This window comes from Lactuca serriola, chromosome 9 (assembly GCF_051521515.1).
Source record: "Lactuca serriola cultivar US96UC23 chromosome 9, Lser_US96UC23_V15, whole genome shotgun sequence".
Taxonomy (NCBI): domain Eukaryota; kingdom Viridiplantae; phylum Streptophyta; class Magnoliopsida; order Asterales; family Asteraceae; genus Lactuca; species Lactuca serriola.
In genome coordinates, this window is record NC_136416.1 from 201,430,188 (window position 1) to 201,445,553 (window position 15,366).

General features: G+C 39.4%; 1 protein-coding gene across 1 annotated transcript; it reads right to left on the reverse strand.

Moving 5' to 3' along the window:
* Window positions 1-13,579: 13,579 nt before the first annotated feature.
* Window positions 13,580-15,032, reverse strand: LOC145076462 (glutamate--cysteine ligase, chloroplastic-like). The gene is made up of 5 exons (XM_079022331.1): window positions 14,872-15,032; window positions 14,687-14,743; window positions 14,403-14,508; window positions 14,203-14,295; window positions 13,580-13,690 (listed from the first exon to the last, which is right to left on the reverse strand). The coding sequence occupies exons 1-5, from the start codon at window positions 15,030-15,032 to the stop codon at window positions 13,580-13,582; spliced, it is 528 nt and encodes a 175-aa protein (XP_078878457.1).
* Between the last annotated feature and the right edge of the window lie 334 nt (window positions 15,033-15,366).

The following is a 15,366-nucleotide window of genomic DNA, read 5'->3' on the forward strand; positions in this document are numbered from 1 at the left end:
CAAATACTCCTATAGTATTTTAAATTTTTATGTTATGTTCTATTGTTCTCATTGTGGTAGGGTTGGTAAGATTTTAGCATTGTTGCAACCACACACTTAAACTTAGGCACATGCTAGTCAACCCTCGGATAATATAGGCGATCAGGCTATATCTTCCCAGTTCTGACCATATGTCTCTAAGCATACTTGTGTTGCCCAACAATCGTAATTCTTTTGTACTGTCCTAGTGACACTGATTTTAGTATGAATGCAGGCACGTATACTTACTTAAATATTTTATTATTTAAAGTATAAACTCTAAATCAGAGTATTTTTAATCCCATTGTATTTATAGTTAGTATATCTTTTATGGGTTGATATACTCAATTCACTATAAACAATGCTCTGATACCAATCTGTCACACCCCAAAACCGAGAACGGCGGAAACGTTCTGGGGCGGAGGACGTCATGTATAATATCAACAACAATGTAAAGTAGTAAACAAGCAACAACATCATCCATTGCATTAATAAAATAATTATTATACAATTGTATTCTGACAAATTTTGATAAACACTAAAGCATAAATCAAAATGAAAGATAACTTGAATAAGCTCCATCTTCCGTTTTCCTTGCATCGGTACCTGTCTATGATGACCTGAGGATACAAGTAATTTTGAAAGCGAGTATCAGCTTTAAAGCTGGTGAGATCATAAGTATTAATGTGTCTTAATTTGTGAAAACTTATAATTTCTAAGACTTGACATTGCTTTGAAAGAAACGAGTATAAGTATGAAAATATTTGTAGCTCAACTGTATATGTTTGAAAATCCCTAGAAATCCCTATGATTCCTATTAGTAACAAAAGGAGTCTTCTACCAAGACTTAACTGTTCTGTGTGTGTGTGTCTCTTGTAAGAGTATGTATTTTTCCAAAGTATAACTATCATTACTCAAAATATAGATTGTATATTTATGTTTAAGTGAGGTTATCACTGAAATATGTACTGGAATAAATTAACGTAGTACTAAATCGTAGCTCTAAAAGGGCTACTATTTATCAACAGATAGCATCTACATTACCGCGCTTCCTATGAAAAATTCACGAAGTGAATGTAATGGGAAAGAAATGGTACTATGGTGCAGTGTCGAACTACAACCGTACCTATTACCTTAAATCTAGGGTAATACTACCAAGTACCACAGTATTTGGATATATATAAATATATATATATATATATATATATATATATATATATATATATATATATATATATATATCAATACACTGATACTCAACTTGCCTTATTTGATGGATAAGGTATAATGTGATGTCTAGATCCCAGACTGTTTCGCTCCCCTATCAAAGGGATTTTAGGACCTACACACGACCCCTGCATGAATGCAAGCCGTGAGCATCACATTACCTGCGATCATGTATACTCGATATAACAATCACAATCGTAGTGTGTTTTATTAGTATAGTTAGATCCTAAACTGGTTCTGAGCTATAGCCCCTAGTGACGTCTATCCTATGTATATGAAAGCGTACTCATGTAAGTGTGATCATGTAATTGTACTTATGGTGTACTGAAATGTTCTACGTGTGCTAGCTGTAATGTGTGTTCTCTCTATCTAGCAAGTATTGTCATGTAAGCGTTCTAGTAATATTTGTATATGTTCTCGTCCTAGTATAGATGTATATGTATTGTACAGCAATGTCCTAGAAAGTATTGACTCATGAATGAACTGACTCGTTGTATGATATCGCGTTCTAGTAATGGTTCTAGTATCTTCCTGAACTACCCATATGGTAGCTTACTAGCGATCTAAGTGGTACGTATGGACGTGGATGTATACCATTGCTACCCAAGGGCATAGGATGAACTGGAAGGACCTTTTATGACTTTATATGTACACATGATATATAAATAATATTTAAACGACCTTCGGATGAGTATCCGATACCCCACCAGACCACATCCAAATCGAGAAAAAGGAAATAGGGTGAATAGCCTTCCTAAGTCTTTTAAACATTTCTTATATAACTATACATATAGAGGCATGCAATTTATAATATAAAAGCATAAATAAGTTTGGTAAAACATTTGAAACATAAATATTAGTTTAAGGAAAGATCGACTTGATGTCAATCTGTAAAACAATTTGAAGGCATAAGTTTGATAAAACAATATAAGTATAAGGAACATTTGTTTGAAACACAGTTGTAAATAAGTTTGAAATATGATAAACAGAGTAAGAGGTACAGTGTAATAAGGAGTTTAAAACATATAAAATGTTTATAAAAATCATTTGAAGGAAACTGTTTGGTAAAACGGCTAATGAGTAGCCAAATCTTTTTAATGTTGTATATTAATCACATGTGATTGATGTAATAAGTAATATGATTCTACTTGTATCCCCCCCCCCCCCATAAAGCATTTAAAAGTAGTTTAAAACATTATTTAAGGGGTATGAACTCACATGAAAGTTTGAAGATAGCGAGATGGAAAACCGGGCAAAGTTTCGTCTCGGGAAACGGATTTTCCTCGGGATTCTCGGGAGTAAAATCGACCCTCGGGACTTGAGCAAAAAGACCAGAGCTTCGGGTTATAACGGGCACGGAAAACAAGGCAAGATCGAGAGAGAAATGAGAGAATTGAGCAACATTTTCGGAAAGCCTCGCATCCTATTTATAGGAAGGCTGAACCGCCTCCGTACGCGGGGCGTACGCTCGTACGCAGCGCGTACGCGTACGTCATGCGTGACCGAAGCCTCGACTGCCTCGGTTCGGATGGGACGGGTTGCTGGGTACGCGGGTCGGATGGGACGGCGGGTCGGACGGGACAGCGGGTCGGACGGGTCGGAGCTTCGGACGGGTCGGATTCCTCGGATATTGGCGACATGGACGATCCGAAGCCCTTGATCTCAGTACGCAGGGCGTACTTCGGCCCTATCCGATGACTCCCCTTCGGATAATACCGGGAGTTTATAATTAAATTTATATTTATTTTAATTAAACTTCTAAAATTCATATCTCCCTCATACGAACTCCGTTTTTGACGTTCTTTATACCCACGCGAAGGTGAGACCATGATCTACAACTTTCGTTTAGAATCCGTTGGCAAAATCCAAAATTATTTTTATTATATATTTAATAAAATGACGCGATTTAGGAATTTCTTCAAAAATTCATAACTTCCACATCCGAAGTCAGAGTTGGACGTTCTTTTTATGTACGATCATAGATTGACGTTGTCTATAACTTCAATTTAGATACTTAAGGCTAAAAACTATTGCATCGAAATTTTGCATTTTTCGTTTAATCGCTGATGCCGGTTTTGCCGAGAATCTTCGGTTGGTCATAACTTCTTCGTTATAACTCGGATTTTAGGGTTCTTTATATGTACGAAAACCTTGATACGATTCCTACTACTTTAATTAACCCAAAAAAGATTTTAGGAAAGTTATATTTTGACCTAAATTTGATTGGTTTGCATTACATTGTCTCGAAATATCGGGTTGTCACAACATGCAACATGGGTCCATAAAGGCAGTAGATCCAAGCTCCTGGAGCTCGATCTCACCTAGATCTAGAAGTTACCCAGCTTATTACGAGCCCACAAGCATACATAAGCTTGGAAAAGGATCAAAAAGGGCTTTAATGGAGCCATAAGCATAAAAAAATGGGGAAAACGAGCCATACCTTAGTGAACACTCTGAGATTGCTCAAAGGTACTTGACCTCCTCTTCTTCTTCTTCTTTATCTCCTCTCCTTCTCACTCCAAAGCTTCAAAAGAACACACCAAAGGCTTCAAACTCACAAGAACAAGGGCTAGGATGTATGGAGAGCTTCTGAGGGTGAAGGGGGCAGAGTTGGGGCGCAAACGGTTGTTTAAATAGGGTGCAAACCCTTGGAAATTAGGGTTTCATCAGACAGCGCGGACTCGCCGAGTCCCTAATATGGACTCGCCGACTTGCCACCTTAACCGCGTCCCAAGTTTCGTCTCTACTCGGCGAGTCGGGCCTCCAACTCGCCGAGTCCAAGGCCAAAATACAAAATACTCAGATAAATCTTACATACCAGGAACCAGGTGCTACATAAATTTTTCCGGTGAAGTGCAACCCAAATGGACCATGCCGGGTCGGGTCAAGTACATACCAAATATAGTTATGGACTTAGACATTAATCCAACATACACAACATAAGTCACAAAGACATAATGCAGGATATCATAATACTTAATATAAGCATATAAGACCCTCCGATCACACAAAGGTTACCACTCTAGGTAAAGTATATAGAGAAGACTCACATCGGATGATGAACAACTCCTATAGATGCTGGTGTTGCACCGGCCTCTAACACTGGACCAAAATCCACAATTAACCAATTAAGATCCAAGTCCAAATCCTCATTCTTTAGGTCTAAAGGTACTCCACTAACTAGCCCATCAATAACCTAAAACTCGTTGGGCCCACCAAGGACCAATAATGAATGATCTCTACCGAGGCCCAACTCTCAAGTCCAAGCGAAAATCCCAACACAAGGGCCCAAGGCATATATATATATATATATATATATATATATATATATATACATATATATATATATATAATATTTCTCTGCTCAAAATCCCTAGTACACAAGCCCAAATATCTAGGACCAACCCTTAAGGACCAAAATAAGATTTAGTCCCAAAAGCCCACAGCGAGGTTACGCGAGGCATACCTCCCATGGTACGCTCAACGTACACAAGCATACACGAAATATCGTCAGGGACACCAACCCAGTACACGGGGCGTACTAGGATTACGCTCGGCGTACGCCCAATATGGCTTTTCTCACTTTCTTGGTCTTAACCCGTTAAGACCTTAGCTCATATCACATATCTGGACTCCCTAGAGGCTCTTACTCCATAAAGTCTATGACTTTAAGCCTTTGCATGGCTGATAAAGTCACAAACACCCAAAACTCTCATTCTCTTATCTCAAAATGCTCATATTTCATGCATGGGTTGATTCAAACGTCCAAGTCTCGATTTTTGTGACATTATACTCATAAAGACACTCAAAGGAGCTGCTCATAATTTATGGAGCTCATTTTCTCATAAAGCATGAATCTTTGGGACCAAAACCTAAAATGGTCTATCATGATGCACAAAACAAAAGAGTGAGAAAGCTTTGAGCTTTATACCTCCAAATGAAGCTCCCAACACATATATGCTCAGATCTATAGCCTGGACTCCCACTCCTTTTTCTTCAAAGCTCCTTCTTCACTCCAAGAACACACAAAATTACTTAAAGCTCTCAAATGGACACACACAAGCTCAAGAATGAGGATTAGGGTTTGAGAGGGTTGATTGTCTGAGGTTGGTGGCCAGGAATGAGGCCATCTTATTCTTTATATAGGGACACCCCCTCTTTTAGGGTTCTTACTCTGTGCCTAGTACGCCCAGCATACTAGGTGACTCTGCTTAAAAGTCACGCACATGAGTACGCTAAGCGTACTCACACGTACGCCAAGCGTACTCAGCTGCCATCTTTCTCAAATAAGGGACCTTTCTTGACAAAACTTCAAACTTCCATAGATTCCTTGATATAACTCCTCTTCCAACGAACTTCATATCCACGGAAAGGTGACGAAAAGCCCTATGCTTCTAGCAACTCGTCGCAGCCCCGAGGCTTCCTCATGCCCGGGTTGCAGCCCACGAACCCTAATCACGGATGATCTGAAACAGGATGTTGCAATTCTCCCCCACTTGAATTAGATTTTGCCCTCGAAATCGCTCATTATCAACACATAGATTGAACCCATTAACCCGAGAAGCACCACCGAAAGGACCTCATATCATACAACAATCTCTTCCAAAGACACCTGAACCCAACAGGAACTCCCGACCCTGAAGAAGGACAAACCCTTCTGCCGTTGCGGTACTTGATCTGCCTCTCCAGAACTTGAAAACTCTAGTGGTCTGTCTCCCTTCCAAACTACCCTCGCAAAATATCATCATGTGACATCCCCATTTTCACAGCCAGAAAAGACCGATTTTGTTTATGCTTTGTTTAAAAATCAGAGTACTTCTTTTAATAAAAATGTTGCGGAATTTGTTCCCAGAAAAACACGATAAATACGTTATCAAAACATTTTCGATGAAACGTATTTTATTCATTTCAAAACACTTGGGATGTCATCGTCAATACAGAAACATAAGCATAAACAGAACTTACATTTATTTACACTAGTGATCTACATCTCTTTAAATCTCTCAATGTAATGAGACTTCATATCAACATCTGTGATAATAATAAACTGAGTGGGTCAGGATGGGAAACCTGGTGAGCACATAGGGTTTTCAACCCACAATAATATAATTATTATGTTTAAACATCAAACAATCAACCCACTTACCCATTCCTGTTATCCTCACATTACGTCCCTAAAACATCTAACACAAGGGACCTAATCTAAGGACTATCATCGGGATGGACACTATTGCTAAAGGGATTCCTCAGCAATGAATGTCCTAAAGGCAACCATGTGGGGGATGGAGTACACCTGGTGAGCACACAGTTCAAATAAACACACAGTTCGAATTAAAACCTACAGGTTACGAGCCTGCTAGTTTTCCACTTGACTGTCTAGAATAGTCCGTGGTCGTCATCTATACTCCGCTAGATGACCGGATCATCAATAACATCTATAACGAGGCCTCTCATTATTTTATTTTATCACACAAGTATTACATCTACCCATGTTTTACCCAACACATTTTGTATATATCAAATACATATACAATTTAAATCATTTAAAACGTGTATAAAATCGTTCATCCAGCATAGATAGCAAGTATACAGATATTATGCATACACAACACGTAATTTATATAAAATACTTCATATCTATGTGTAAGTTGAAAGTAACTATGCACTCACCTGAAAGGTGGTGACTCAGCACTCGGACAGCGCTTCGATACTCTCAAAACAATTTTCCTTCGATAAAACCTAGTACCAATACTACTAGGGTTTAGTTTAGCGATAACCGCGACAAATTAATAGTCTGACTATTATTATTATTATTATATAAGCGTTAAATAACACTCGATATAACTCATAATAATAGCCCAAATAATTATTTTAAGGACCTAATAACATTACTATAATTATTTGGAAGCTATATTAAAAGTTGTGTAAGCGTAGCTCACTTACAGCGGATTTTAAAGAAAATCGGGCTTTATTTGGAGCAGCGTTTCGAAACCGAAAGACACTTTTTCTCGGGACTCTGGGAGCCTCAGGGCTTCCTTAGGGAGCTAAGGATTTTTCCTAGGGTTTAGGGGGGTTAAAGGGGGAGTGAGAGAAAGTAGAGAGAGAAAGAGTTGTGAAAATGTGTGAAACATCCGGAGACCCTCGCCCCCTTTTATAGCTACGAGGCCTCGGACTACGTTGGGCCTAATCCTTGGCTACGCGGCGCGTACTCCTCGGATAAATATGCCAGATGGAGAGCTTCGGATGGGGCGACGTGGCTACTCCTCGGACCAAGCAGATCGACTACGCGGGGCGTTCCTTCTCCGCACGCAGGGCGTACCTCATACGCGAGGTGCTCCTCGGTTATGCTGGGCGTAACCCTCGTACCAGGTGTCATCATCTGAAGCGAGGCCTTGGGCAGCAAGCAACGGTTGGGATCGTGCCACGTCAGCAATCTTGCAACAGGTCTGGCAAATTTACTTTCCGACTTCTAAAAATCATAACTTTTGCATACGAGCTCCGTTTTTGACGTTCTTTATATCCACACGAAGGCGGGAACATAATCTACAACTTTCGTTTAGACTTCGTCGGCTAATATTGACTTTATTTTAAAAGTTATATTATTAACAGGCCGGGACAGGATTTGTCCGTTAAATTCTCATAACTTCTTCATCGGACGTCCGTTTTCACCCATCTTTTTCTCGTTACGCTGCTCTTAACGAGATCTTCGACTCTCGTTCAGGTTGTGTCGGCTAAAAACCGCTCGATCTAATATTTGAATTTTGGGTTGTATACTGTTAATCCAAAACTTCGAAAAATCATAACTTCTTCATACGAAGTCAGATTTGGGCGTTCTTTTTATGGATGCTTTTGGTTTAACGTATTCTATGACTTTTGTTTAGATCGCTAAGGCTAAATCTCGCTCTATCGTAAATTCACCATTTACGCTTCCCGGTATCGTGTCGGTTCCGTCGCGAAACTTCAACGGGTCATAACTTCTTCGTTATAACTCAGATTTCGGTGTTCTTTATATGTATGGAAACCTTGTAACATGTAATACAACTTGGTTAAGATTATTTATTCTAAATAATCTTTTGTCGAAAAGTCGTTTTCGACCCCCATTGCCTCTAAATTGACTAGCCCGGATCTACGGGCGTTACAATTATCTCCCCCTTAGGATGATTACGTCACGGAATCATCAATGAAATAGGGCTCATATAATGACTCCATACGTCATCTCTTCATCCTAGGTAATAATTATAACTTCTATATTCCTTCAAGTCTATCTATTAGACTTATTGAGTGTAAGCAGTACTCGATCGTGCACCTGCTCTCTACCTCAGGTTAGATTCCAAATTATAACCTATCATCATGTGATGCACGTTTAGACACAGGTCTCTTAGAGTTGAATTCTAAAACAGGCTATACCTTCCTTCATGTTCTAATGTGATACAATCATATTTCAACATGTAGCATTTCTAGCTACCAAATCATCGCGATACTTCTACTAATCGCCAAGGTTTTGATCGTTTGGGTTAAGTCGGACGCTACATTAAACTTGGTTCTCTGAACCACATAACCTACTTATCGTAGTCGGACTCAATGTGATATGACCACTAGGGTCGGGATAACAACAATCTTCTTAGTCATTACCAAAACAATGGTAACGACATACTTGAATAAAACGAAATCAGTTACTAGTTTCTTGGTAACCTTGTGACTTTCCCTGATCCAAGTGTGAGTCCTTTGCTTCCGGTAGTATAGACCTCTACTACCTTTCACACCTACTCATACTCGTCCCAAGTATTGTCTCGCAGTTCACCCAAGTCACCATACAAGAAAATTACATAACAACTTGACACATTAGATAATAAAACGAAGGTTTTATATTATTCCTTGAAACGATTACATATGTGTTCAAGTTCAACCTATACTATGCATCTAATAGGCTACACCACATGACTACTTCATATATCCTCATTCCTAATCCCTTTCATTTCCATCTTCTTTGTCAAGGATCATATGGAATGCTCTTGCCTTCAGTTTCGGTGGAATGTCTGGTCTTGCCGCCTCTTTCTTCTTTGGGAAATCCTTAGCAATGCGCCCTTCTTCATGGCATTCATAACACACCCTTTTGCTGGCGGTGCACTCGTTGGCGTAATGTCCGGTCTTTCCACACTTGAAACATGTCACCTCCTCACCGCATTTTCCAGTGTGTTTCTTTTTGCACTTTTCGCACCATCTTTCTTCACTTCCTCCTCCTCTTTCGAACTTCTGTGAGAATTTTCTCTTCTCGTTGGACTTTGAAGATCCTTCAAATTTCCTTTTCTCTCCTACCTCCACTCTCTCCAGACCCTTCTCTCGTATCTGGGTCTCCACATTTTTAGCAGCCCAGATGGCGGCTTTCAGAGTGGTATTTTGCTTGACCATTGGACCAAAGTCAGCTGGTAATTTGATGGCAAACTTGTTAACCTTGGAGAGTTCAGTTGGGACGAGGTGAGGAACATGCTTCATTTTCTCAGTAAAGCTTGCAGCGTATTCAGTAACGCTCATTCTTCCCTTCTTCAGATTCTGGAATTCGTTGTTGATCTCCAGAAGATCCTGCTCAGAGCAGTATTGCATCTTCAAGTGCACCAGAAAATCCTCCCATGACATCTTGCTTGCTTCAACTTTGTGCATTGAATCAGCCAGTAGCTTCCACCAGCTTAGTACTCCAGATTTTAACAGAGGAACCGTGAGATCGGTCTTCTGCCTGTTGCTACACTCGCAACTCTCAAACATCGTCTCCATCTGAGAGATCCAGTTCATGACTTCCACCGGCGTCGAGCTTCCAGATAGACTCGGTGGTTTGGACGCCATGAAATCCTTGTATTTGCATCCACGTCCATCATTTCCTCCATCCTGGTGGTTTTGCCTAACTATCGGTGGGTTGGCTTGACCAACAGTCCCATTGTAGTTTCCCTCCTCAGTCTGCCCTTCGTTCAACTCGGGCTGTTCGACCTGTATGGTCGCTTCCTCACGATTTTGTTGGAGCAAACATCTGGTTTCCTCCATTTGACGATCCAACATCGCCTGGATCATTCCTTGTACTCTGGCCATCGTTATTGGCTCAGCAGCGGCTACCACAACTAGTATCTGCTCAATCACTAGGGGTTGGTTTATGTCCCTATTTGCATTCACGTTTCCGCTATGGGTCCTTGCCATCTTGATCTATACACTGAATAAAGTGAATCTTTATCTTTATTTAGGATTAACGTTTAAATCATCCTTATCACCCCGAAACATTTATATGCTAGTTCTAATATCGTAGTTAAACGCTTAGAATCCTAAACACATAAGGTTTCCAGATCCGGTCGGCAATAGACCATAGATCCGAACAAATAACAGCATATCATGCACAAAGCATTTAGCACATAAAAGCATTTTAGGCACAATCCCTAAAATAATCTAGTGCTCACACCTCACAATCATCGCTTAGCATTCTAAGTTTAAGTCTAGAAATAAATCCATATTCCTAGTTCGCTTAAACTAATGCTCTGATACCAACTGTGACATCCCCATTTTCACGGCCAGAAAAGACCGATTTTGTTTATGCTTTGTTTAAAAACCAGAATACTTCTTTTAATAAAAATGTTGCGAAATTTGTTCCCAGAAAAACACGATAAATACGTTATCAAAACATTTTCGATGAAACGTATTTTAATAAAAATGTTATCCTCACATTACGTCCCTAAAACATCTAACACAAGGGACCTAGTCTAAGGACTATCATCAGGATGGACACTACTGCTAAGGGGATTCCTCAGCAATGAATGTCCTAAAGGCAACCATGTGGGGGATGGAGTACACCTGGTGAGCACACAGTTCAAATAAACACACAGTTTGAATCAACACCTACAGGTTGCGAGCCTGCTAGTGTTCCACTGGACTGTCTAGAATAGTCCGTGGTCGTCATCTATACTCCGCTAGATGACTGGATCATCAATAACATCTATAACGAGGCCTCTTATTATTTTATTTTATCACACAGCAACTATTACATCTACCCATGTTTTACCCAACACATTTTGTAGATATCAAATACATATACAGTTTAAATCATTTAAAACGTGTATAAAATCGTTCATCCAACATAGATAGCAAGTATACAAATATTATGCACACACAACACGTAATTTATATAAAATACTTCATATCTATGTGTAAGCTGAAAGTAACTATGCACTCACCTGAAAGGTGATGACTCAGCACTCGAACAGCGCTTTGATACTCTCAAAACAATTTTCCTTCGATAAAACCTACTACCAATACTACTAGGGTTTAGTTTAACGATAACCGCGACAAATTAATAGTCTGACTATTATTATTATTATATAAGCGTTAAATAACACTCAATATAACTCATAATAATAGCCCAAATAATTATTTTAAGGACCTAATAACATTACTATAATTATTTGAAAGCTATATTAAAAGTTGTGTAAGCGTAGCTCACTTACAGCGGATTTTAAAGAAAATCGGGCTTTATTTGGAGCAGCGTTTCGAAATTGAAAGACACTATTTCTCGGGACTCTGGGAGCCTCGGGGCTTCCCTAGGGAGCTAAGGATTTTTTTAGGGTTTAGGGGGGTTAAAGGGGTAGTGAGAGAAAGTAGAGAGAGAAAGAGTTGTGAAAATGTATGAAAAATCTGGAGACCCTCGCCCCCTTTTATAGCTGCGAGGCCTCGGACTACGCTGGGCCTAATCCTTGGCTACGCGACGCGTACTCCTCGGATAAGGATGCCAGATGGCTAGCTTCGGATGGGGCGACGTGGCTAATCCTCGGACCAAGCAGATCGACTACGCGGGGCGTTCCTTCTTTGCACGCAGGGCGTACCTCGTACGCGAGGCGCTCCTCGGTTACGCTGGGCGTAACCCTCGCACTAGGTGTCATCATCCGAAGCGAGGCCTTGGGCAGCTAGCAACGGTTGGGATCGTGCCACGTCAGCAATCTCGCAACAGGTCTCACAAATTTACTTTCCGACTTCTAAAAATCATAACTTTTGCATACGAGCTCCGTTTTTGACGTTCTTTATATCCACACGAAGGTGGGAACATAATCTACAATTTTCGTTTAGACTCCGTCGGCTAATTTTGAATTTATTTTAAAAGTTATATTATTAACAGGCCGGGACAGGATTGGTCCGTTAAATTCTCATAACTTCTTCATCGGATGTCCGTTTTCGCCCATCTTTTTCTCGTTACGCTGCTCTTAACGAGATCTTCGATTCTCGTTCAGGTTGTGTCGGCTAAAAACCGCTCGATCTAATATTCGAATTTCGGGTTGTACATTGTTAATCCGAAACTTCGAAAAATCATAACTTCTTCATACGATGTCAAATTTGGGCGTTCTTTTTATAGACGCTCTTGGTTTAACGTATTCTATGACTTTCGTTTAGATCGCTAAGGCTTAATCTCGCTCTATCGTAAATTCACTATTTACGCTTCCCGGTATCGTGCCGGTTCCGTCGCGAAACTTCAACGGGTCACAACTTCTTCGTTATAACTCGGATTTCGGCGTTCTTTATATGTATGGAAACCTTGTAACATATACTAAAACTTGGTTAAGATTATTTATTCTAAATAATCTTTTGTCGAAAAGTCGTTTTCGACCCCCATTGCCTCTAAATTGACTAGCCCGGATCTACAGGCGTTACACATCATGTTAATCGCTCATCGAATAACTGACTCTAAGAACACTCTACCAATTTTGATGCTCTAATCGATCTCGGTCGTAACTCAAAAGGAACGGAAAGGTCACATCCCGCCAAGGACCCACCGCCTGAACAACTATCAGAACTCATCTGAAAGAATGAACCTTCCACTACTAGAAAAACAGCCTTTTACGACGCTCATTGCGCGTCGTAAAACGCTCAGACGACGCGCAAATGCGCGTCAAGGAAGGCCCTGTCATAACGAGAGACGACGCGCTTTTGCGCGTCATCTAGAGACGACGCACATTTACGACGCTCATTTATGACACGCAGTGCGTATCATTAAAGCCGCTGTCAAGAAAGGCCATGTCATAAATGAAGATGGCACACATTTTTGCGTATCGTAATTTTTATTTTTTTAAAAAAATTATTTATAGATTTACTAATTTTCAAATTAAATTTGCATTTCATGTCTCATAATAGAAAATAAAATATCATATACAAAAAATACAAACCATTGCACAAAAGTTAATGTTATACAAAATACTAAATAAAATACAATAAATAAGAAAGATAATTCATTGCACTAACATGTCAAATACAAATAATCATCCCTAACTATATAACCTAATACTACATTGCTATTAAGGGACATCATCATAACTTACTGAAGGTCTTGAAACAATGTTCTCGTCATCAACTCTAACACCAACCTTGCTTTAGTAGATGGTCTTGGAACAATGTTATCGTTATCAACTTGTATATCTGCCAAAAACTTAAAAAAACAACAAATATTTAATGTTTATATATATAACAAGAACATATTGAATCCATAAAATAACAAGAGCTAATAGAACATAACCATATATAATTATTATTAATTAATATACTTGGGACATTGGACATTTGAGCAGTCTGGACACTTAGAGGGGCAACAAGAGGTGTGAGGGACTTGGTGGTTACATGTGTTACCAGGTCTCTGAGAAGAATTCACTTCACTACCAGGTTTATTTGTACTATTGTCTTTGCTGCAATGAAACCGAAGAAGAAATATATTTTTTCTGAGTAAATGACCTAAATACCCTCAGAATCGTAAATCATAGCCAACAGCAGGAACTCCAAGCCCACCAAGAATTATCGAGCTGATCTGAGATAATTCCTCATTATCTCATATCTTCCCTGACAAAACATTCATTCAATGTCATTCTCACCACACACCATATCTCATATCTATTTCTTTTCGTTGATATTTAGAATATTATTATAGAATAACTAAATTATTTTTACTTTAGGCATTATAGGTATATCTTTTCTTTCCAATTTTGGCTGGAAACCAATTCCTATAAATCCAATTCCCATCTCTTCAGTAACAGCTTTCACCTGTAAAGTAAAGTAACACATCCACATTTGACATATCACTTTCAACACATGGAATTATATAATCATATCAACTTCATGTAAGGTACCAACCATTACAATTTACAAACCTGGTAAAGGTGTGAATTCACTTCTGCACGTTTGATGGAGCATTTCAAGAGGAGCGCTACTAAGCTCAAACTGACCACCAGGTTCCAGAGATATACTTTGTTTTCCCTGACATTTTTTTTAAAGTTTAGAAATAGACCACATACAATCAAACAGCAGCTTTGGGTTCTTTAAATATGCAGTGTTGATTACCTGTTTAAGCCCAATTATATTGTCCCCTTCCATGATTTTCTCCTAGTCAAATCTCTCAGAAATAGCATTCAGCAGATCTGCTATTTTTCCATACGTCATAGGCTTCAATGTTTTCAGCTCGAACCCAAACTTTTCATGTTTAGTTCCTATTCTGCAATATCCATAACATTCATCATTAATCAACACAGACACATATGTGAAAAATAAAATACTTAGCATAAGAGACAAATAAGTAAGAAACTCCAATTTTCCTTAGTCTTGCATCCAGAAGCAAGGTACCCCACAAGATCTTCTTTTGTAAGTGGGTCTGTAGCAACCACTGCATCCTCTGTGGGAGGACTTGCAGCAACAACTACTTGATTTCCTCGTTTGGATTTTACACCAATGGCATCTACATGATGCATCTTTTGGCTACTCTTAGAGGAGGAATCCCATGTCATTTCAGTGGGACCTTATGGACAGCCTTACGGACCACCTCCACCTCGTTAGCAGCAGCCGCAGCCTTACCCTATTTCTACACGAATGAGTAAAGAATAATGAAACCTTTCGTTCTCACACAGTGGTAAGTGAATCCTACATCTGTTGCTCGAGAATGGTGAGATCATTCATGTCAGAACCATCTAAATCTTCACCAAGAACTCTTTGCCTGCAAAACAATATTTGCCAACTACTTTCTTTAACCTTTAATTAATTTACTTAACCGTGATGGGTTTAAGAATAAAACTCCACATTGATTCCACATAGTAGCGCTTTGGACTGATTGACTTCAAAAAA